The sequence below is a fragment of the Agelaius phoeniceus genome, chromosome 11 (genome assembly GCF_051311805.1).
Source record: "Agelaius phoeniceus isolate bAgePho1 chromosome 11, bAgePho1.hap1, whole genome shotgun sequence".
Lineage (NCBI taxonomy): Eukaryota > Metazoa > Chordata > Aves > Passeriformes > Icteridae > Agelaius > Agelaius phoeniceus.
Genome location: NC_135275.1, coordinates 13032828 through 13054095, shown reverse-complemented (window position 1 = coordinate 13054095; position 21268 = coordinate 13032828). Strand labels below are relative to the sequence as shown.

Sequence of the window (21268 nt, the reverse complement as noted above, 5' to 3'; positions counted from 1 at the left end):
ACAGTGGCAGGCAGGCCAGGGCTGCTGCAGCCCACTTGAGCCAGCAGCAGGCTGGAGACACTGATTTAACAGAGTCCACCCCACTAAGATCAGCCTTTGACACCCAACACAGCCCTGCCCCATGACCCCAGGCTGTGGGCACCCCCTGCTCACCAGCCCCAGCACCTGCAGCATCACTGCTCACACACTCCTGCCCCAGCCCTCCCTGCTGCCAGATGCTGCCTGGAATTTACACATCCCTCCTATTCCACTCCTTCATGCTGAGAGCGTGCCAGGCATCCCATTCCCTGTACCACTGCTTTACCAATCTCTGGAATGCCCCTGGGACTCCCAAAAAGTTTGGGAAGGCCAAGGAATATTGAAATAAATGAGACTGTTGAGGAGGGAGTATCATGTGAGTGAGTTAATGGTTTGTGTTGCATTTTGGCAACATGGCCCTGAGTACAGCAGGATATTCCATTGTGGAGGAGCTGCCAAGATCTTCGCATCTTGGATTTTCTCCTGACTTTATAGCTTGTTACTGAGGTTCCCAGATTCCACCACATGCAGTGGTAATCCTTGGAAATTTAGCATTGCCACAATTGCCTCTGAAAGCGGGGACATCACCCAGCCAAGGCATATCAGCTTTCTAAAGGGGAAAAACACCAACCCTTGGCAACAGCAGGATCTCTGTTTGGGTGAGAAGTATCAACACAGTGCATGTCTGTGATCCAAATCTGAAGTGGTTTTCACTGACACAGGCAGAAGGAAGTATCACATTTGTCCTTTAAATCTTCAAAGTATGAGGCAAGGGAATGGGAGTGATGTGGAGCAGGAGACCAAAACCTCTATGCTAAGGCAGAGACACTGACCAGAAATCACTGAGTAAGATGAGCCTGAGAGGAAGCTCAGGCACATTTTTGAGTCTCCTGTGCTACAAGGGCTCTCAGACTTTCTTTTGGAGCTTAAAAAGACACCACACTTTTTCCTTTCTTCCCTCCTGTACCCCAGATTTCAGTGCTGTCCCACCACAGCTGAAGACACTCTCTTGCAGTGTGACATCAACACCACAGCAGGATCTGGGGCTTCAATGTCTTGCCAGCTGTCCTTGGAAAAGGGAATAGATTTTAAAGCTGTGAATATTTAGGTGTACTAGCTGATTGCAAAGACAGCCAGACATGTGTGAGGTGAGGGAAAGACTGGATCATGCCTATTCCAGACTTCTGGAAGAAGAAGTGAAAGAATATGCTGCTTTGGCTGCACAGACTCTTAAAAAGGGAGGGAGGTTCTCTGCAACCACAACAGCAAATCCAGTGTGTGAATTGAAGAGTTTGGCTTGGAGACAAGATTCAGGCAGCAACAAGCCTGCTAGGCTGACATCAGCATTACCCAGGCTTTAGAAAACAGTCTGAAGAAAAGAAAGCAATTAAAACATGTGGGTGCAACTGGATAATAAATAACTTACAATGAAAATCAACATGGCACTAACCAGACACAGTTCGTACCCATGCAAACTTGTCTGTAAATAAGTTGTTTCTGTACATCAAGCCTGTGTGGTAGATCCTCACCCAGATACACACAGTGCTAGAGAGACAACACTGCACAGGAAACAAGGATTTCATCCTCTTCAGTCAGAGAAGATGAAATTTAGAAGGGGAACTGTAAAGGTCATGAGCAACAAGAAAGCAGGTGGCACTTAAATGAGAAATACTGGGCAGAAGGCAGATTTCTAGAAAAATATCTCCCAGATTAGCTTTGGGATTAATACATTGAGAAGGAGCTGACAAAAACAGAGAGATACTGATGATGGACAAAGACTTGAGAAAGGCTGCCATGGCAGGGAAAGACAAACACCAACAGAGAAACCAAAGTTCATCCTGGATGAGGGGAGTGGAAACTTAATAGGATTTAATTTCACAATGCTGGAATTCAGCAGTTTCTGCTACTTTGCTGCTGGAAGTGGCAGGAGGTCCCAGATGCATTAGTTCTGGTCCATCAGCTGCCAGTGTGACAGTCATAAAAAAAGGCAAGTGAAGCCCTGAAACAAATCGGGTGAGATATTTGCCATCACAGCAAAAGAAAGCATTATCCATATGCTGTTATCCATAGCATTGGTGACCCTCACCTGCAGCACTGACAGCTCTGCTCTCCTGCACCAAGGCAGGTCCAGGGGTGCTGAGAAGGGCTGCCAGGTGAGCAGGTGACCCCAGGACTCCTGAGGTGCAGGGGCTGGATGTGTGCATGAGCAGAGCTGGGATCCATCACCCCTGGGAACAGGCAGCAGAGAGGATGGCAGGGGGTCCACGTGCAGGACAGCATCACTCCCACCTGCTCAGTGCCACACTGGGAGAGGTCTGGAAGCCCCACATCAGTGGGAGTGGGTGGCTGGGATGCAGCAGGAGAAATCCCAACTCATTTTGGGCTTGAGGATGAAGCTTTCAGATATTTTCCAGGCTGGACCCCGAGGCCACAAGAAGCCAAAACTCCACATGTGGTCTCCAGTATGAAACCCTGGAGAGAGCTAACACCTGGAGAGGATCAGTGGTCTCCAGACCAGGGAAGTGAAGAGACAGCACATGTACTTGCACATGAGCAGGCACCCCAGGGACCCTGAGGAGCTACTCCTGACCCCACCACTGCCTCCCCACTGCTGTCTCACAGCCCCAGCCTTGCTTCCTGTTGTGTCTGTGCAAAACCTAAAAAAAGAGAAAAAAAATAACTGCGGTGCATGAAATGATCAGTGTAAATTACAGCCTGCAAATGCCAGCAGGGCAGTGGGAGAGGTGCTGCTTTGTTCTGTAGGAAGAGTCAGTTCTCAGGGGAGAATTGAATTCCCTCTTGGAAGGGAATGCTCTGTCCCACACCAAAGAAAAAGTTCTGAAATTGAAGGTGATTTTCGATGGATTCTGACTTGAACAAAGGAAAAAGGACTGGAGACAGGAGCTGTTTGCTTGGCACACATGGCATGTGAGCAGCTGAAGTGCATTCATGGGAGAAGGATAAGTGTACAGAGGGAAACAAATAACTGTACTTCCAGAGGGGTTAACAATGCCCACAGCTCTACAGTGTACAGAGATTAGCACTTGGTTTAAGTCATCACTGGAAGAGCCAGAAATTAGGAGCTGGATCTCTTTGTGGGCACAGCAATGAGCTTCTCCAGACCTTGCAGCTCCTCTCCAGGACGTGCCAGGGGCAATGAGTGAGTGCTTCAGCCTCAGCAGTGACGGCTCACTCACCCCTGACCACAAAGACAGGCTCCTCACTACTGAAATAATGCACCCAGAAGGATTCTGCCACAGAATTTCTGAGAGGATACTGTGACTGTGTTAGTCAAAGCCAAACCCTGGCTAAATCTGTCCAATTTTCAATTTTAACATCCAAGCAGGACAAAAAAAAAAAAAAAAAAAAAAAAAAAAAAATAGAAAAAGAAAATGGAGCTTGGCAGCAGCAGCGATGGACCCAGACAGTTATTGCAGTCAGAGCTCAGCTTTCCCTCCTGGTTGGATAGCAAAGACTGAGACATGCAGCTAGACACACAGACTGCATGAGGATGGTCCAGGACATGGAGGCCAAGAAATCCCACATGGAAGCACCAGCTGAACCCCTGGGCAGTGTTCAATGGTCCACGTGAGAGCCCTGCCTGGAAGGATCAGAGCTAAAGGGTCAGTGCTGTCTCCAGAAAGAAGTTTAATTCTAGGAAGCTCTGACTTTTATGTTTGGGCTCTTATTGGTGGAGAATGCATTTCCTTAATTTCTGCCTAAACACAAAAGATGATTGTTGTTTGTTGTTGTGGATTTTTTTAAAGACAGATATTTTTCCAAACTATGGTGATGTGAGACTCCAACACCAGAATCCCACAGAGAACTCCAGGCTCACTTACTGCCTTAATGTTGTGAAAGGCAGTGACCTCTCTCTGATGGACAAGATGACCAAATAAGTGACTGTTGGCTTTCTCACATCATATCCCTGGCTGTGAAGAACTGTGTGGCAATTCTGGTGTTCACACAGCTAAGGCAGGACCTTTGGGAATTATTCCAGTCTTAATTCTTTCTAAAAGGTTTTGATTTGGGAATGGGAATTTTTTGGCTCCAAAAGCAAATCAAATTTTTGGCTTCAAAGAGGCAATCAAATCTCCTTAGATTCTTGTGACTGCTCATTTTTACTGCATCTAGAAAGTCGAGGATGTAGACAACAGAGGCTTAATTAAAAAGCTTAGGAAAAGAAATCCAATAGAGCCACATGATTGATTTGCTTAAATGCATCCTTCATCTTTGTGAATTCAGACACAGCCACCTCTGCTGGGGAGCTGCAAGTGTAAGGAGGTGTAAGGGGCTGGGCTCATCCAGGTGTCTGCACCCAGCACACTCAGAGGGACTGGGCAGCATCCATGCCCCATTCTGGCAGGTAACTGGCACCAGAGCACATGCACAAGAAAGAATTTTGGGGAGAGAGAACAGTCACAGCAATATTCAGACAAGCACAAGCAAATGGCAAAAAGCAACCAGAAGAGATGATTTCTGGTCCTTTCCCTGGGTTTCTCCCAGGCACAGCACAGCTCCCCAAGAAGAGGAGAGCTCAGATATCAACCCATGACAGCCCACACCTTGCACAGCTTCCAGGTGGCAGTGAACAGATCCCTGTGGAGCAAATGCTGTACTTGACCTCTTTTGCTCCTCCTGGGGCTGTGCCAGTGCATGGTGAGCAGGAGTGATGGAGGGGAGCTGGCAGCGACTCGCAAACTCTGCAACTCCGATATTTACAATACAAACATCCATTTCTTGTTCCAGACCAACATCCTCTGTAGCTCAGGAAATGCCTCTGTGGCCTTTCCCACCATTGCTTCTCTTTCCAAGGTGCTTTTCTCCCCAGTTATGCTTGTTCAGCCTGCTCTGCCCCATAACTGTCCCCTTGCAGAGGCTCAGCACTGACACAGGCGCTGCCACCTAACACAGCCCCACTCAGTGTGGGCACAGGCAGACCACCACTGGCCTCCTCCAGTGCTTTCCTTGCTGATGAAGAAGCCAGAAGGTATAACCCAAGCTATTCCTGCCCTTGGCTGTGTGGGCCAGGCCCTGGGAAGGGCTGGCTGCCCTGCATGTCTCTCTGCTGAGGTACAGGCAGCAGGGAGTCTGCTGGGGATGTCTGTCTGAGCTCACTTGCTTGGGAACAGGAATAATTCTCCATCAGCCCTTCCCCTGCCAGCTCCCCTCCTGTTCCCTACAGACAATTCACAATCTGGAGCATCCTGGGGAGCAGCAGAGCCTTCCCCATGCTTGTTCCAGGGCATTTTCAGACATGAGAGCAGAGCCAAGGGCCAGGATGGTTGCACCCCTGCAGGGCTCCTGGAGCAGGTCCTTCCCAGATAAGCCAGGCTAATGTAGTGTATCAGAAGGGCAGGACCTCTGTGATTGTGGCTCCCTGAGCAGATCAGCAGGCAGGCACATCCCTGTGCCCTGCAAAGCCATCTCATGATTCACTCCTCCATGTCACCAGCTGAGCCACAACCCCCAGGCACTGGCACCAGGAAGCTGAGGTGTCCCTCTGAAACCACAGGCTAAGTGTCCTTCACCAGCACTGCACCCTAACTCTCAGGCTCAGAAATTGCCTCAAGTAGCTTTTGGGCCATACAATTCTATTCTGAAGCACAGTCAGTGCCTGGGTGTTGGCAGCCTGGTTATCCTCATGGCAAAGGGGCTCCATTTGGTGGCTCCTGACTTAATGATACCTAATTTAGCAGAAATTAAACCAAGTGACTTGAACTTGGCTGGATCAGACAGAACTGAGTCCCAGCAACACAGGGGTGCTTGAAAGCTTAGCTCAGGCTTTTTTTCCCAGAGCTGCCCATTTTCTCCCATCCCCCCTAGTCCTCCTGAAACAGCCAAATCAAGCAACTAAACCCTCCTCCTCCCCTCACACCCAGCACTTGGAAATAGAGATACACTGGGAGCAGGTTACCCACAACACTGAGGGAAAACCACAAGGAAACACAAGGAAAGCAGCTCAGGGCCAACCTGAGCAGGGCAAGACAGGACCTGTGCATGAGAGGTTTGCACAGAGAACAGCCCACGTGCACTGAGCTGCAGCAGGGGATGACAAATCTGCTCTGCCATCAGCCCAGATGGGTGAACCCAGTCATGTTTGCATATGGGAGAGGGTGGGTTTGCATCTCCACAGGCACTGGGCTCACACAGAAGTGATGTTTTAGCCACAGTGATAAATTACTATTGCAGGGCAAGATCAGGGGTAGGGTGCACAGTGGTCCATCGTCTTCCTCTTCTCCAGTACCTGGCTATAATATATTACATTCTTGTGGGGCCAATGGAGGGATCCTCCCAGTCTCTATCACACACACACCTTCCTCCCCAAAATCTCCCCTTTTTGCACAAATGTCTCTCTTGTTTTCCTGGGAAGCTACTTAAGGCAAACTCCCAGCAGTCAGAGATGGCTCCTGAAGGGTGATTGGGCACCCCATCCCCAGGACACATTTTCATCCCATGTCTGCTGCTGAAGCACCCCAGTACCCCCTTCCCAGCCACAAGCCTCAGAGGAGGCTCCACAGGCACTGAACTGAGGTGACACAGGCACTTCTGAGGAGGCACAGCAGTACAAACCCCTTAGCCAAGAGGGAAAGGAGCATTTTGCAAACTCCTTCCACCAACTGCATATGCTCCACAGCCACCATCCTCTACTGCAGCATTTTCCACCCCAAACCACACAGTTCCTACACACATACATAGATGTGAAGGCATTGGGGATCCCTGGACCTCACCATAACCAGGTGTACACAGGCAAGATGTCCAAGATTGCTTCCTTTGGGAAGGAGGTGTCACTCCCTAAAAAGAAGCCCTTGTTTTCAGCAATCCCCTCCTTGCAGCTTCTCCACAGGGCTGTGTGGCACAGCTGGGTGGTAATGGCAGCCAGGCTCCCTGGCACTGACAGCAGCCTTCCTCCAGCCAAGAAACACTCTCCAAAGAGGGACAGTGAGTCACTGTTTTACATGGATAACTCAATGCACTGCACTGCCTTCAGCAGGAAAAGTCATTCACTCCTCCAGGGATGTGGCTGCAGGCTGAAAGGCAGCAGCCCATGGGCAAGAGAGGGACAAGGGGTGTCCTGCCTTCAGAAGTGTTAATGAGGGTGTGGAAGAAGGTTCTGAGCTGTGATGGATGGGAAGAGCCATGCAGAGGGGTGGGTACATGTCCTGCTCTCATTCCAGCCAGACAGAACAGCCAGGCCTGCCAGAAGCAGCAGTGGTTGTGCTGAATGTCTGAGGGTGGAAACACACAGCCTCAGGGAACTGAGGTGGGACCAAAAATCCAAGCACACCTGCCTCCACTTGTGCCCAAGATCCCTGATATGTGTGCACAGTGATCTGCAGGCAGCATCCCTGTAAATGGGGCTCATGGGACTGGAATGCCTCTGGCATGCTGCAGTGGGGGATGGAGAGGCAGCAGAGCTGCATCACCTCTGTCTGGTATTGGGGCACTTGTCCCAGCCACACAGTGCAGATTACTCACAGCACAGACTCTCACACAGAAATCTGAGGGCTGACAGACATAGGGATAGCAAAGAAGCCCCAGACACATTAAATTAAAAAAACTCCCATGGTTTCCAGCCTGCCAGAGGCAGATGGATACTCCCTGCTTCCTCAGTCTGGGGTTGCAGTGACCCATGCTCATGACTGTCACCTACCCACAACCATCTCCAGACTCAGTGACTCATGCCAGATGCAATAAATCTACAGACAGCAAACACGGGGCACGGGCCAGCAGCATAAGGTGTCACTGGCACCAAGTGCCACCAGACTCCAGGTTTCTCCATCTGGATCCAGTTCAAGACAGACACATTGACTTCCATCAGAAAATGCCTCAGCCCAGCCTCTCAAGTGCTGTGGCAACCTTTGTGGGGCAGGGAGTGTCCCTGTGCCAAGAAGGGCACAGATGCCTCCTGAGCGGGTGCTGCAGCTGACCCGACCCCTCCCAGCCACGGGCTCCTCATGGCTGCCCCCCTGGCCACCAAAGGTCAGGATCTTCTCTTTTAGCTTGAACACATCCCAGCCATGCTCCTTGCCAGGAGTCACACCTGCACAGAGCCTTCTGACAGGTCACACATGGGGCTGGCACTGCCATCACTGCATAAACGTGACAGCTAAACCTTATTTCACATCACCACTCCTTCCTCCATTGAGAGGATCCAGAAACTGCCTCTCCAAGGGGCAATTTCTCCATTCCCACTCCCCAGGATCTGCTGTGCCTTTGGTACAGTTCATGGCTGGAAACAGGACTCTGGGTTGCTGGGTGAGATCAGCCCCTGCCACACCACAGCCTGCGTGTCCCCCTCAGCACCACGTGGGATGTGGGATGGGAGGGAGGAAGGCAGTGGTCCAATGTTCAGAGCTACTTGGGTTTTGCTCCAAGCCACTAAAAAAAGAGAGATCTCTGCTGAAAGTGCTCCAAAGAAACACAGCAAGCACTGCTGACAGTATAATCTCCACTGTCCATTTCTATTAATGCTCTTACAGGTTTAGCAGAAACTGGAAATCCTGGAGCTGACTTTTCACTGCTCAAGGCTTGCAAGAACTCCCAGACAAGCAGAGCCAGTGTGACCCTGCATGCAGCCCCCATCAGTGCCCTTTGGAGGGGCATTTGCCTGGCAAAAGAGACAATGGATTGTGTGTGTTTTGCTCCTCGTGCCTGGCTGACAAACCCAGCCCAGAGAGCTCCACATTTGCTGTGCACACTCAGCACTGTGCAGCTCAGCCAGGCCGAGGGACGGTGCAGCACTGAGGGGTTTGCAGCCAGCTCTGTGTCTCTGCCTTCCATCTGCTGTACACACACAAAGCTCAGGCAGCAGCCACAGAGGTGGCTCTGGGGTTTGAGGGGGTGTCATCTGATGGATGTTTTTTTAAGCTGCTACAAAAAGAGCATTAAACTCCTGACGTGAGACGGGGTCAGAACATCCTGCACTAGTTTAGATTTCTACTGCATGTCACATACATCGGGCAGGAAAATAATTATCTTTCTAACTTTACTTTTTTGCCTTGCCTTTTTTATTTTTTTTTCCTTAACAGGATGCTTCTCAGCTTTTAACTGCCTGGAAGAGACCTCATAAATCTGAAATCCTTGGTCTGTCCAGGCCTCAGCCAGATGCCTACTGTTAAGGGAGTGCTGGCTGTACCCAGTGCAGGGACTGGCTGCCACTCATTCCAGAAGCAACTCTGATTCAGAGATCTGCCTTCTGGACATGCTTTAAAACCACTTGTGCATTACTCTTGACGTTCAAGATCCTGGAAAGTTTACTTAGGAAGAAGTTATTGCCATTAGGAAGATATTAAAATTACATGAAGAGCCTCCTTGTTTTCTATAAAGCTTCATGAAAGCGCTTTCCTCTTTTGGCTCCCACTTTCTTGCACAGCTTACTTTGCCTTTATGTTTCTAAAGATAATTTTTCTTCATTTCTCACTGACAGCTCTTGGACTACCACAGTGCCACCAGCCATACCCAGGCTCAGGGGCTGGCACAGCTGGGCCCTGGTTTTGTGGCTCCCTCCTCCCCAGAGGTGGGGATGGCTCAGGCTCTGTTTTACAAGAAAGGCCTCTAATTCCCATTTAGTCAAGTTGACTCAAGGATCAGCCAGGGAAACTCTAACCAAGTGATGGAAAATGGTGACAGTTATAGGGTTAGCTCACAATAAATCATGCAGAAAGGGAAAGAAGGAATCCAGCTGCTTCAAGGAGCTTGCCAAATGCCCCAGAATCGTCTGTGGGGACCATGTTAGGAACAGAGCCAATGGCAGCTGGTCTGGACACTCTGCCCCATTCAGTGCAGTTCCTAAACCTTCATGTCTCCTCAGCAGCAGGAGGCTCTGGTCACCTGGTACCAGCCTGAGGCAGATGCCAGGAAGGTTTTATAGAAAGATCACAGGCATTGCAGCTGGAGGGATGTATTTTGTTGGGGCAGAGTCCCCTGGTCTCTGCTGTCACAAGGACTGCAATTAAGATCATTATAGGAAACAGAAAATTAACAATATCCAGCAGGAACACAGCCTCTGTGAGCAAATAAAGTATTTGTGTGTAAGTACCATGCAATCTTCTGTTTCCAAATGGTTAATTCCTCCCATAAGCCAAGCTAGAAGCTTTCCAAGAGCAATTTCTCTTCCCCATTACGCCTGTCATTCTCCTGGCCCTAGTTGGCTGCTTGCATTTACAATTCAAGCCTGAACTGCCAGCATTTCCATTCCTTGTCAATAAACTCCTCCTTTGCAGCCTGCTGCCCAAAGGAACTGCAGAAGAAGGGCTTGCACCAGCAAACAGCCCTTTGTCAGGTGGGCAGGGGCTGATTTTCCCTGGGCAAGGCTGCCCCAGAGATGCACTAAAACCCTGCTGGTGTGGTGTCCCCAGCCCTGCAGGGCCCCTTCTCTGGGCAGGCTGGGGCAGCCCCCAGCTGCTCACACAGCACCACGAGCTGCCAGCCAAGCCAAGGGACCATCTGCAGCAGCCCCTGCCTCCTGCTCAGCTGCTGGGGCCACAGCAGGCCAGCCTGCAGGGGACCAGGCTGGGCTTGCTCAGAACCTCAGAGCACTCAGCTCTGCTCTGGGCAGGTGCTGGTTGTGCCCTCTGCACACAGGCCACCTGCACAGGTACCACAATGGCAGAAGGCTCAGCCTGCCAGCTGAACGTGTCTCCAGCCATCTTCTCAGCTCTGTGCATCTGGGATTGATGAAAGCCTCAACAAGCTGATCTGAGGGAAAATGCCCACTCAGCAAACTCTTCCCAGGGCAGCACCTTGCACGCAGCCATCCCTCCCTGGCTGGGCTCCATGGCTCTCATCCCCCTGCTCCCTGCAGAGCCAGCTGGGGGGCTGTGTCCTGCCTTTCTACATGACACAGCTCATTAACTGGTGAGACTCTGTCACAAGATACACAACAAGAGGCTTTACAAAGAGTTAAAGAGATGCATGAGCTCACAGAGGAGGAGAGGAGTGAAATACAGCCTGCTGGAGACTTAGGAGAGCCATCTCTGAGAACCATCTCCAGCACATACAGTCCCACCACAGGGCCCCTTGTGCCTGCCTCTGCAGCATTTAGTAATGCCCACTGCCTGAGGCCACCAAAGAGCCCTGTCTGTTCAGCAGAGGACACAAACACCACTGCCATTGCAGTTCTGGGGCACAGCAGATCACTGTAGCTGCTTGTCTGAGTGGCTGCTGGATTTAACCCTTCCTGAGAGTGGCTGCTGGCTCTGGGGACACCCCTTTCCTTTTCACAGGGAGTGAGCAAGCTCTGGTGAGGATCTCAGGAAGAAGGGAACTTGGAGGCTTGTGTCTACACCACCCAGCAGCAGCTGTGGGCTACTGATGCAAAACTCCACCAGCATCAGTTCAGCCTCGTTTGGGTCTCACAGTGCCTGTGTCTGCTGATCCTATTAAACTAAAGGGAAATCAATCTCCCTGATACTGCCAGGAGAAAACTTGGAAGAGACTCAGCTATGAATATGCTACCCCTGCACCCTTGCCAAAAGGAAGGGCCTGGCTCTGTAGATATGTGCAGGACTGAACTCGCTGCCTTCTCCTGCCATGGGGAAATCTGCCTGTGCAGAGGCTCCTGTGGCAGGCAGAGCCCCAGTCTGCAGGGAAACACAGAACAAATGGGGTGGGGAGCTGCTGAGGAGCTTCTGACCTCCAGCTAGTTTGTGCTGGTTTCTCAGGTCCCTGCTTTGAAGAAAGCCCTCTAGAAGAGGCAAGGCAGCCCCAGGGACACCCACCCTCGGCAGCTCTGAACAAACATCACCTTTGAACCTCATGTCAACATTACCCATCTTCCTGCCAGGTCAGTGAAGCAACATCTGGCCAGAGAGCAGGCTTGGGGTGGGTTCCACATGAGCAGTGAGGCTGCAGACTCACAGGGAGAGAGAGCACTGCAAGGGATGGCTCCAACCTGCTGCTGCTCCCTCCCTGGAAGAGCTGGGAAAGCAGCCAGGAGATGGAGGGCTATAAACCAAGTGGCATTTACATGGAGAAGGAAAAGCTGTGAGCACGTTGTGACTGGAGGCCAGGACTCATGGCCTCAGCATCCCTCTGCACCACAGGTGACAGGCTGATGGGAAGGGACCTACAGGCCCTGTGCACTGCTGTGAAGATCCAAAACTTTGATGGCACTTCTCCTTGCACAAGTATCATGAGTAGAGCCACCAGGACGTGCCCATCTGCCATGGCCAGGCTAGAGAATTCCTCATCTGTCACTCCAGCCACTGCAGAGGCAGCAACACCTTCAGATACATTCTCTGGGGAGAAAACAGCTTCAAGTCCAGTTGGATGCTGCTCTGAGGGAGTCTATGAAAATTAAGTCCACTTGTGAAAAAGCTGGGTCTCACCAGAATCAGTGCTTCCTCAGCACAGCAGGTCTCACTCCTGTGCTCAGCACAATTTGTGTACACAGCCCTGTAACAGAGTCACACCACCACACACAAGCCTGGGGCATTGTGGTTTGCAGCATCTCACAGCTGCCAAAACAGCTTCACATGTGACAGCACCCCAGGGTTCAGTGACCAGGGCTGCAGCACTGCTGGGAGCACTGAACACCTCTGCCATTCCTTGCTCCAATGGATCACTGGTAAGGTGAAGGGGAGGTGGCACATGCAATAGGCAGGGAGGCAAGAAGGACCCCAGAGAGCCAGGCCAGGGCTGCTGACAGGGCTGGGGATGGCTGGTGCTTGGAGGGCCCTGCTGCAGCTCAGGAAGCTCCCATCACAGCACAGGGAAGGACCTGAGGTGGCACAGGACAGCATCTTCAACTGGACAGAAAAATCAGCAGACACGGAATCCACACACACTCACACCCTCAAAACCAGGTTCTCAACCATTTTCAACACCCAAGGGTGATTCTTCTCTCATCAGAGCTGCCAGAGGATGTGGCTTGTGTGGCCAGGCTTTCCTGCACTGGCAGACAGTGAGGAGCCACCTCAGCTGAGGGTGTAGCTGCAGAACCCAGGGGTGGTGGAGCTGCTACAGCCCTGACCAGAGAGGAGAAACCCTGCTTCCTTCTCCCAGGAAAAACCAACTCCAAGCCCTTCCCAGCCAGATTCCCATCAGTCTGCCTGCCCATAAATTTACAATTTAGCTTTGACTATTTATTTAGTCAAAGCTCATCCAAATATTAAGAGCTCAGGGGCACTGTAGGAAAACAGGAGCAGGCAGAGCAGGCAGGCTGCTCCTCCAACAGGCTGCAGGAATTCCCCACTGGCTGGTTCAAGGCTGGACAACTCCATGCCCTGAAGCTAAATGTGCTCAGTGCCAGCAAGCTGAAGGGAGCAGACTTGTGCAAGATCTCTGAGGCAAGGATCACCAAGCCTAGAAACAAACCTGAGGCAGATCTTTGCCTCTGAGACTTCCAAAGGTGGGAGGTGGAAAAGGTTACAAGGCAGGGACCTTCAAAAAGGTCCTACAGACCCCAGACATCCCAGTAAGGATGCTGCAAAGGGTCTGGGAAAAAATGAAACTTGCTAAATAGCATTTAAAAGAAATGCTGGAAGAGGGCTCAGCTTCCCTCCCAGTTGCCCCCTCCCTGTCCACCAGAAGCCAGCATAAAGATGTCCCCACATCAAGAACTGGCAGGTCACAAGGACAGCACCAGGTCCAAGATGGAGTTCCAGTGTCATGACTGTGGCCCTGATCCCATGTGGTGCCCTCACACAGCCTTTCATCAGCTCTTCAGACTGAAAATCCACACTTTAGGCTGCCCAGGGTGAGTCACAGCAAGTGTGGGGCTGATTCAGAGACCAATTTGCCAATGGCAGGAGAGTGTGTGTGCACAGGGCAGAGTGTGTGTGTTTGCTTTTTGCAATCACTGTCCTGTCTGAGGGGCTCAGACTGAAAGCTCACTCAGGGCACTGCTGATCTCTGTCAGATTCAGCCCACCAAGAGGGGAGCAGAGATTTGTGGCTGTGAAGTGGTGGAGTGACAGTTCAGGCTGCCAGCACTGCAGGCTCCCCTGGCTGCTGGGTGTCAGCTCCCTGCAGAGGGGAACTGGCACTGCTGGCTGATGCCTTTGCAGTTCCTTGGCTTCTGGTACAGAGTCCTGGGAAAGACAGCTGTGTTTGCACTGGAATTAAGATGGAGGGCTTGTCATGCTCTCCTGCTTGCAGGAACCAAGGACCAAAAACTAAACCCAGCACATCAAAAATCCCAACACCCTCAGGAGAGCCCTGAGCACTGCACCAGCACTCACCTCTCAGCCTTGGACCTCACAGCCCTGCTCCAACACAGACAAAGCCCTCCTGGTGCTGTTTTTGTGGAGTTCTTACTGCAGCACATTGGAGTTTTGTGTGTGGGGACAAAATGCAGGTGCATGGTGCTGCCAGACAGAAACAGGCTGAGATGCCAGAGGAATGTGGGGCCAGGAGAGGCTGGATGCAGCCAGCAGAGCCACCAGGACACGAACCTCTCCTGCAGGGACAGAGTTAACTCCAGGTGTGCTGAGCCCACTCCTTTCCCCTCCAAAACCTCTTGCATGTATCAGAGACTCTCAGGAAACTGTATAAAGCCAAGAAGGACTAGAGAAAGCATTCCTCATGGAAAGCCTGGCCCTCAGGAACACATGGGCTTCATTACTGCCCTGCTCTCAGCACTGGACTGCGTGGATTCTGCTACCCCAGCAGGTCATAGATGGAGTGCTTCATGTCTTTTCCAAAAACAGCAGACCTGAGGGCATCCAGCCTGTGTTTGCCAACACCTTGGCTGACAAATGTCACTGTACTTCAAGTACTGGCTCCTCAAAGGAAGGGGCTGCATCCTGGGCATCACGATACTATGACTGGGAAAATGAGCTGGGCAAAACTGCCCCATGAAGAAATGAAGTGCAATGAAATGAAATGAAATGAAATGAAATGAGAGAAGGAGAGGAGAGGAGAGGAGAGGAGAGGAGAGGAGAGGAGAGGAGAGGAGAGGAGAGGAGAGGAGAGGAGAGGAGAGGAGAGGAGAGGAGAGGAGAGGAGAGGAGAGGAGAGGAGAGGAGAGGAGAGGAGAGGAGAGGAGAGGAGAGGAGAGGAGAGGAGAGGAGAGGAGAGGAGAGGAGAGGAGAGGAGAGGAGAGGAGAAAAGAAAAGAAAAGAAAAGAAAAGAAAAGAAAAGAAAAGAAAAGAAAAGAAAAGAAAAGAAAAGAAAAGAAAAGAAAAGAAAAGAAAAGAAAAGAAAAGAAAATCAACAGTATCTGAGGGTGGCTAGATTTGTCATCCCTGCCTGTGCTGCAGCCTTAGCCAGGGTAAAAGCAGCATGTCCCTGGTTATCTGGAAGGCTGAGGACATGTGTCAGCCAGCTGCAGGCACGACCCAGGCTCGGAGCACTTGCTGGCCAAACCCCGTGCACATCCCAAGGCAGTGGCTGAATTTCAGCCTCCAAATACACTTAAACAATGAGGAGGAACTGAGGACTAAAACAGACTCTTTCCTGTTCTGAAAAAAAGATAAATCCCTTGTTTTCAAAGGTCTGCTAATATTAAGTTGTGTACTTATCTCCATTCATGCCAGGTCTAGGTGCAGTTGTAGGTTCAGGGACCAGAGCTCTGCAGGTCAAATCACTTATCAACTCTCTAATTTCTGTAATAATTTGTATCCCTCTGAAGGGACAAATCTTTAGGCATAGAGATGGAGCTGACTGAGATCAATAAATTTGGAACAATGAGAAGCAAGAGTTTCTCCAAGCTCTGCTGGTCCTGAGGGGTGTTGGGCTGGGCAATTAAAACCACCTGAGAACTGGCAGAGAGTGGGGGCAGTGGTGTCTTCCATACCCACCTTGGCACATCAGAGAGCTAACAAACACACAGAGATGGTGAGGCAGTTTCCTACCTGTGATACCTGCTACAGGTGTTGAGGTGGCTTCTGGCATTGCTGCTCATCCTCCTGCAGCACCCTAACCCTTCTCTCTCAGGCTGGTGAAGGGGTTGGAGAAGGCTTTGGTCTACCAGAGCTGAGAGGAGAGCTCTATAACCCAACTGGTTGATACAGGAGCAGATAAGGATGGAGAGAGAGCTCTCGCTGCTTTCTCACTTGGAAAGCTTTCTGGAATAGGATCACAACCCTGGCACTTCTGGTATCTCTTGTTGTGAAGGAGTCAGACCACAGGCTGAGCACATCTCACCTGCAAGGCCCCATGAGATCCAACAGCTCGTGCCGACAGAAGGCTGTGAAACAACAGAAGCCAGCATAGGGCAAGTGCTGCTAAAAAGACCTAAGAAACAACAGCTGGATGCTGCAAATGGGCAGAACCAGAGCAGAAATAAAGGAGCACTTTGAGATGGAGAGCTTTTCCTTCTTTCTGATTGGAGAAAATCTGCCAGCTCTGCAGATGTCAGTACAGTCTGCCTACTCATAGTTGCCCCAAAGACATATCATGGGGTGGCCCCACAGTACTGCCCTGCAGAAACCTCAGACCAGATGAACACAAAGCCTTAGGACCTGCCACTCACCTCCCTCACGTGTTGCCCCTTCCCTCTATCCCTCATCTGTACTACCAGAGTAATCCCACCTCCCCCAGTGTTGCTAAAATCAGTGTGGTCCCCCTGAGACCAGCAGTGACCAAAGCTCTGATGCAGACCAGGAATGGCAGCCTCCAGTATCTCCTGCTATGCCAGCCTAGATGTGCTGCCAGCAGAGTGAGATGAAATACCAGCCTGGGAGCCCTGCTGTGTATCCTCACCCCCCTGCAGAAATTGTACAGCGTGCACAAGTCTGCACAGCTCACAGTGGGAACAGCAGAGGAACATCAGCTCAGATGATGGATGATAATCATGCCAAGGCCAAACAGCATCTCCTGGATGGCTGTGGGGTGACACCAGTACAGCCAAGGACTCCTGGTGGCTCTCATCACCCCCTGAGCCCAGCTGAGATAGCCTGAGGCTTGCCTGGGAGCTGAGCACACTTGCCCATGCCAGCCCAGGTGCAGGAGGTGCTGAAAGGTGCCTGCTCCAGGTACACCCCAGAACTACCCACTGTGGCATGGTGTGGAAGGTCCAGAGCCAGTGTGCTCAGCACCACCTCAGCACCTTCCTGCAACGCAGATGTCCTCCCCTTGGCCATGCACCTGTGAGCCTGGAGCCACAGCTGATGGCCAACAGGACAGACAGGTCACAGGGGACAGCCCATGGCACAGTTCCACCCCAGGGCCAGGGCAGTGAGGGGCTACAGAGCCCGTGTCTGCTCACCAGCACAGCCAGCAGGAAGCAAAGGCAACAAAAACCAGCAGGGCCATGAAGTCAGGGCACACTGAGGCACACAAGGCCACCTCCCTGTGGAGCACCAAGCCCCGTCCCACCCCTCTGGCAAACACACTGAGCCCATTCCTGCCTCCAGGAGGGACAGCAGGGAATTCTGCCACTGCCTGCAGTACAGACTGACTCAGCCCACCACCAAAATAACCAACTCAGCGGCATTCAGGAGCAGAGTTATTTCAGCACAGGCTGGTGTGTGGGTGTTCCTGAGGCAGAACAAGAAAGCCTTATTCCAGCCCAGCCACGGAGCTCAGCACAAACCACTGCCTGCACAACTGTCCGGGTGGAGCTGTAAGTGGGCAAGGCAACCAGAGTGGATAATTCCTGCTCCCTGAGCTCAGGGAGCCCTGAGCACTCTCAAGCTTCAAGGTTTGTATCATCATTGTCCCCATTCCTTGTCCTGGTCACAGGAAGGTTTGGTCTCTATGTGCTATTAGCAAGGATTAATTCAGCATGTTCTGTGTAATGGACTGTGGGTGGCCCAGGGAAGGCAACCTGCTCAATCCTGCTAATGATGGAGAAAGGATCTGACTGCTCCTGGGGGAAACTCATAGCACTGCTTCCTTTTTTTCTAGCATTTTTCTTCATTATTATATAAAATCCGAATGACATCAGACAACCAGAACTCCAAATAACCCCCAGGCAGACATCACTTTAAAGATGACATTTTCATTTGCAAATTGTTTACCTATTATTGTAACTTATAACTTCTACAATTCTAGCAACTGGTCTCAGTTTGTTTTCATTTGGGATAAAAAAATGAAGTAATCTGTAGCTTGCTTCTTTTCTGTATATGGTAATGACCTTTCCTCTGCTAGCGTTTCTCACTGATGGGAAGAGGAAAGGAAAAACTGTAAACTGAAAAATAATAAGGGAAAGAAATGGCACAAAAATGAAGGCTGGACCCAGGGAGACAACAGTGTGGCTAGAAAATAAGCTGGTGTTAGAGAATATGAATATTGCTTTAACTCACCTCTTTATTGAACCTAAAGGGGCAAATCTGCAGAGGGCATCCACATCCTCACAAATGGGTTCCCCCTGAGTGACAAACATTACTTGCTTCCAGCAGCTGGAGATCCCTACCTCAGACCTATCAGCATCTATGGGAACTTTCAAAAAACACACTTGCCCCATGTGAAAGAACAGATTTGCAGGGCATTGCATTAGCACTCCAGACCCAAATTCCCTCCAGTGCCTTGTGAGACACCACCACCATCACCATCACCTGGTTTGCTCTGACCTGATGGGAACTCTGCATGAAACTGGGTTGAGACCAGGTGAGGAATTAAAGTCAACTAAGCACAGAAAGTTCTGCTGATTCAGACCAGCAGAATCTCTTTTTTGAAAACCAGAGCCCTAAAAAGAGATATGTTTTCCAGTCAGATGCTAGAAAGCATATCCAGTGTAAAACACAATCATCTCCTCATTAGCACCCCTGGAGATTAAAGCTGATTCAGTGTTGCACTTTTTACTGAGCAACCCCAATACTAAAATATGGCGCATAAATAATTTCCTTAAGAAAAGAAAAAGTTACTAAGGAATACAACACTGATTATGGTCTTCTGGGATTTCTGAATTCATCTGACAAGCTTCACATGCTCGTCTAGAAATAACAAATGCTTGCTCGAAATCCAACTCCTTTTCAATCTTACTCAGCCAACAAGTTATGCCTTTTTTATTTTTAGGAAAAAAACACATTAAAGTGATGGAGCATCCCCCTCTAAAAAGAAAATCACATTTCATTTACTCTACACTGATAAAATTCCATTAACGTTTCAGTCAAGTCAGTCTTCTGAATTTTAAGATATAACTCTAAAGGCCCCATTGATGGATTGCTGCTGTACTCAGAAAACATTAGTACATTGTTAAAACGGCAGCAATTACCCAAAAACATCTCGTAGGAAAGAGGAACTAATTTCCCCAAAGGAGCAGAAAAGGCAGGGAAATAAATTATCCCCCCAGTACAAAACGGTTCAGATTTTAGTTCCGAATTCTTTTCCAACTTGCGAGAAATTTCTAAGAGCACACACACGAGAAGTCCCTTGAGCCATTCAAAGTCTCCCGGGAACTTCAGTGACCGCGGCTCTGAATGGGCACAGGCGGGACGGAGCAGCTCCGCTCTCCCGCACCGACCCCGCTCCGCCTCGGCAGGGCTGCGAAGCTGCGCCCAGCTCCCCGATGGCACAGAGCTCACCGGGGCTCCGTGCCCCGCAGGGACAGCGAACGGGACAGCGACCCGAGGGAAGGCGCCTTTGGCAAGGAGACGCGGCTGTCAGTCCCTGCGGAGCGGAGGCGCCGGGACGGGAGCGCCGCTCGCACCGCGCCCAACTTGGACGGGCTCAGCCGAGCGATGGGCAACGCCGGCGACTTCCCCGGCGGACACAACTTCAGCTCAGCGGGGACCGGCCGATACCCGAGGGGCTCCAGGAGCAGGGCAGGGCTGCCCGCCGTGCCCCGCTCCCCTCTCCGCCCGCCCGCCACCGCCGGGGGACCCTCCTGGAGCGCGGCGCCCGCGGACCCACCTGGGCTGAAGCTGCTCTGGAAGTAGAAGAGGACGAGCAGGAGCGAGCCGAGGCCGGCGGCCAGCGCCAGGCGCGGCGCCCGGCTCCGCCGCATCCTCGGCCGCGGCTGGCGGCGCAGCGCAGCGCCCGCGGCCCCGGCCCCGGCCCCGGCCCCGGCCCGCCGTGCCCCGCCGGGCGCCGCCGCCGCCCCGCCCCGCGCCCGCGGCCCCGCGCCCGCCCGCAGGAAGTGACACGGGGCGGCTCAGCCGCCGCCACGGGAACTTCGCCCCCCGAGAGCCCCGCGGCGCCGGCAGCGGCTCGGGCCGGCCGCGGGGGCGGGCGGGGGCCGGGGGGTTCCGCGGGCCGTGCCGTGTCCGCGCCCTGCCGGCGCTCGGCGGTGCGCGCTGCCCTGCCCGGCTCTGCCACGGCTCCGGGACTCCCCCAGGGGAAAAGGGAGTCGCTGGCGTGGTGGCAGGGTCGGGAGTTTCCTGGTGACTTTCCTCCGCGCGGTCAGGACTTCGCAAGCATCACAAAGTTTCGTGGCCTTAAAATACACGTGGCCTTAAAATACACCTCTTTTTTTATTTATTTTTTTTTAATATTCTTTTGGCTACCCCCGCCCCTGCAGTCTTTTACTGAAAGCAATAATGCTTCTGACTAATTCCACCTCAAGCAATAAATTTCTGTAGAAGGAGGACACAATTTTCTATGATTCTCGGCATGCTTTTGGAAAGTGAGAGCACCAAGTTCTCTTACTGCATCCTTTATCCCCCAGGCTCTGCAATCACAGGCAGAACCAGCCCAGAGCTTTCGTTGCCCCAGTTTTGAAATAGCAGCAATGCTTTCAACCCAGCTCTTTAAAACACTTGAGATCTACTCAAAGGCCACCTGCCAAATTAGCCAGACCGAGGGCTGGATTCTACTGACAGCACCCATTCACTGCTTCTCCTCAGCCCCAGCACACTTAGTTTTGAGAAAAAGAGGACAGCTCAAGGAGGAGCCACAGGGAATGACAAAGAAAGCCTGGGTATGTGCACATGCAGGGCTTCATTCTACCCTCATTTACGGCAGAGGAAACCAGGAGGAAAATCTCATTGCAGTGAAGGAAGCTGGAATGAAGTAAGAACACACACAGCACCTTGCAGGCTGTGTTGAGCTATGCCCATGGAATTAAACATCTCTTTGATGTCCCTGTTGGATGGTCTAGAGAGGGGCAACAGAAATGAGACTACAACTGGGACCCTAACACCCCTCCTTGCAAGGGCACCCCAGTGTGGAAGGAACCTTGGCTGCAGAGCCCTGTGCCTGTTTGATCCCTACAGAGAGGGATCTGTGCAGGGAGGGATCTGTGATCTGTTTCTGTGACCTGAAAGGAGGGATCTGTGATCTATTTCTGTGACCCCAGGCACCAGGGAGCAAGAGACAGAGCTCGGGAGTGCTGCTGGTGCCAATGGCTGTGCACATGCAGTCTCCTGTCTGTTGCAAATGGTGAAGTAATTCTGGCCCCTTGATGAGTGTGGAAACACTTG

The 21268-nt window shown here is 51.6% G+C and overlaps 1 protein-coding gene across 1 annotated transcript in view; it reads right to left on the bottom strand.

The window, feature by feature from the left end:
- CHST13 (carbohydrate sulfotransferase 13) overlaps positions 1-19917 on the bottom strand; it is a 28541-nt gene extending 8624 nt beyond the window's left edge. The window contains exon 1 of the mRNA XM_054639857.2: positions 19761-19917. Within this exon, the coding sequence (XP_054495832.2) occupies positions 19761-19854 (94 nt within the window). The 5' untranslated portion in view covers positions 19855-19917. The remainder of the gene's footprint in view (positions 1-19760) is intronic.
- Positions 19918-21268: the final 1351 nt, after the last annotated feature.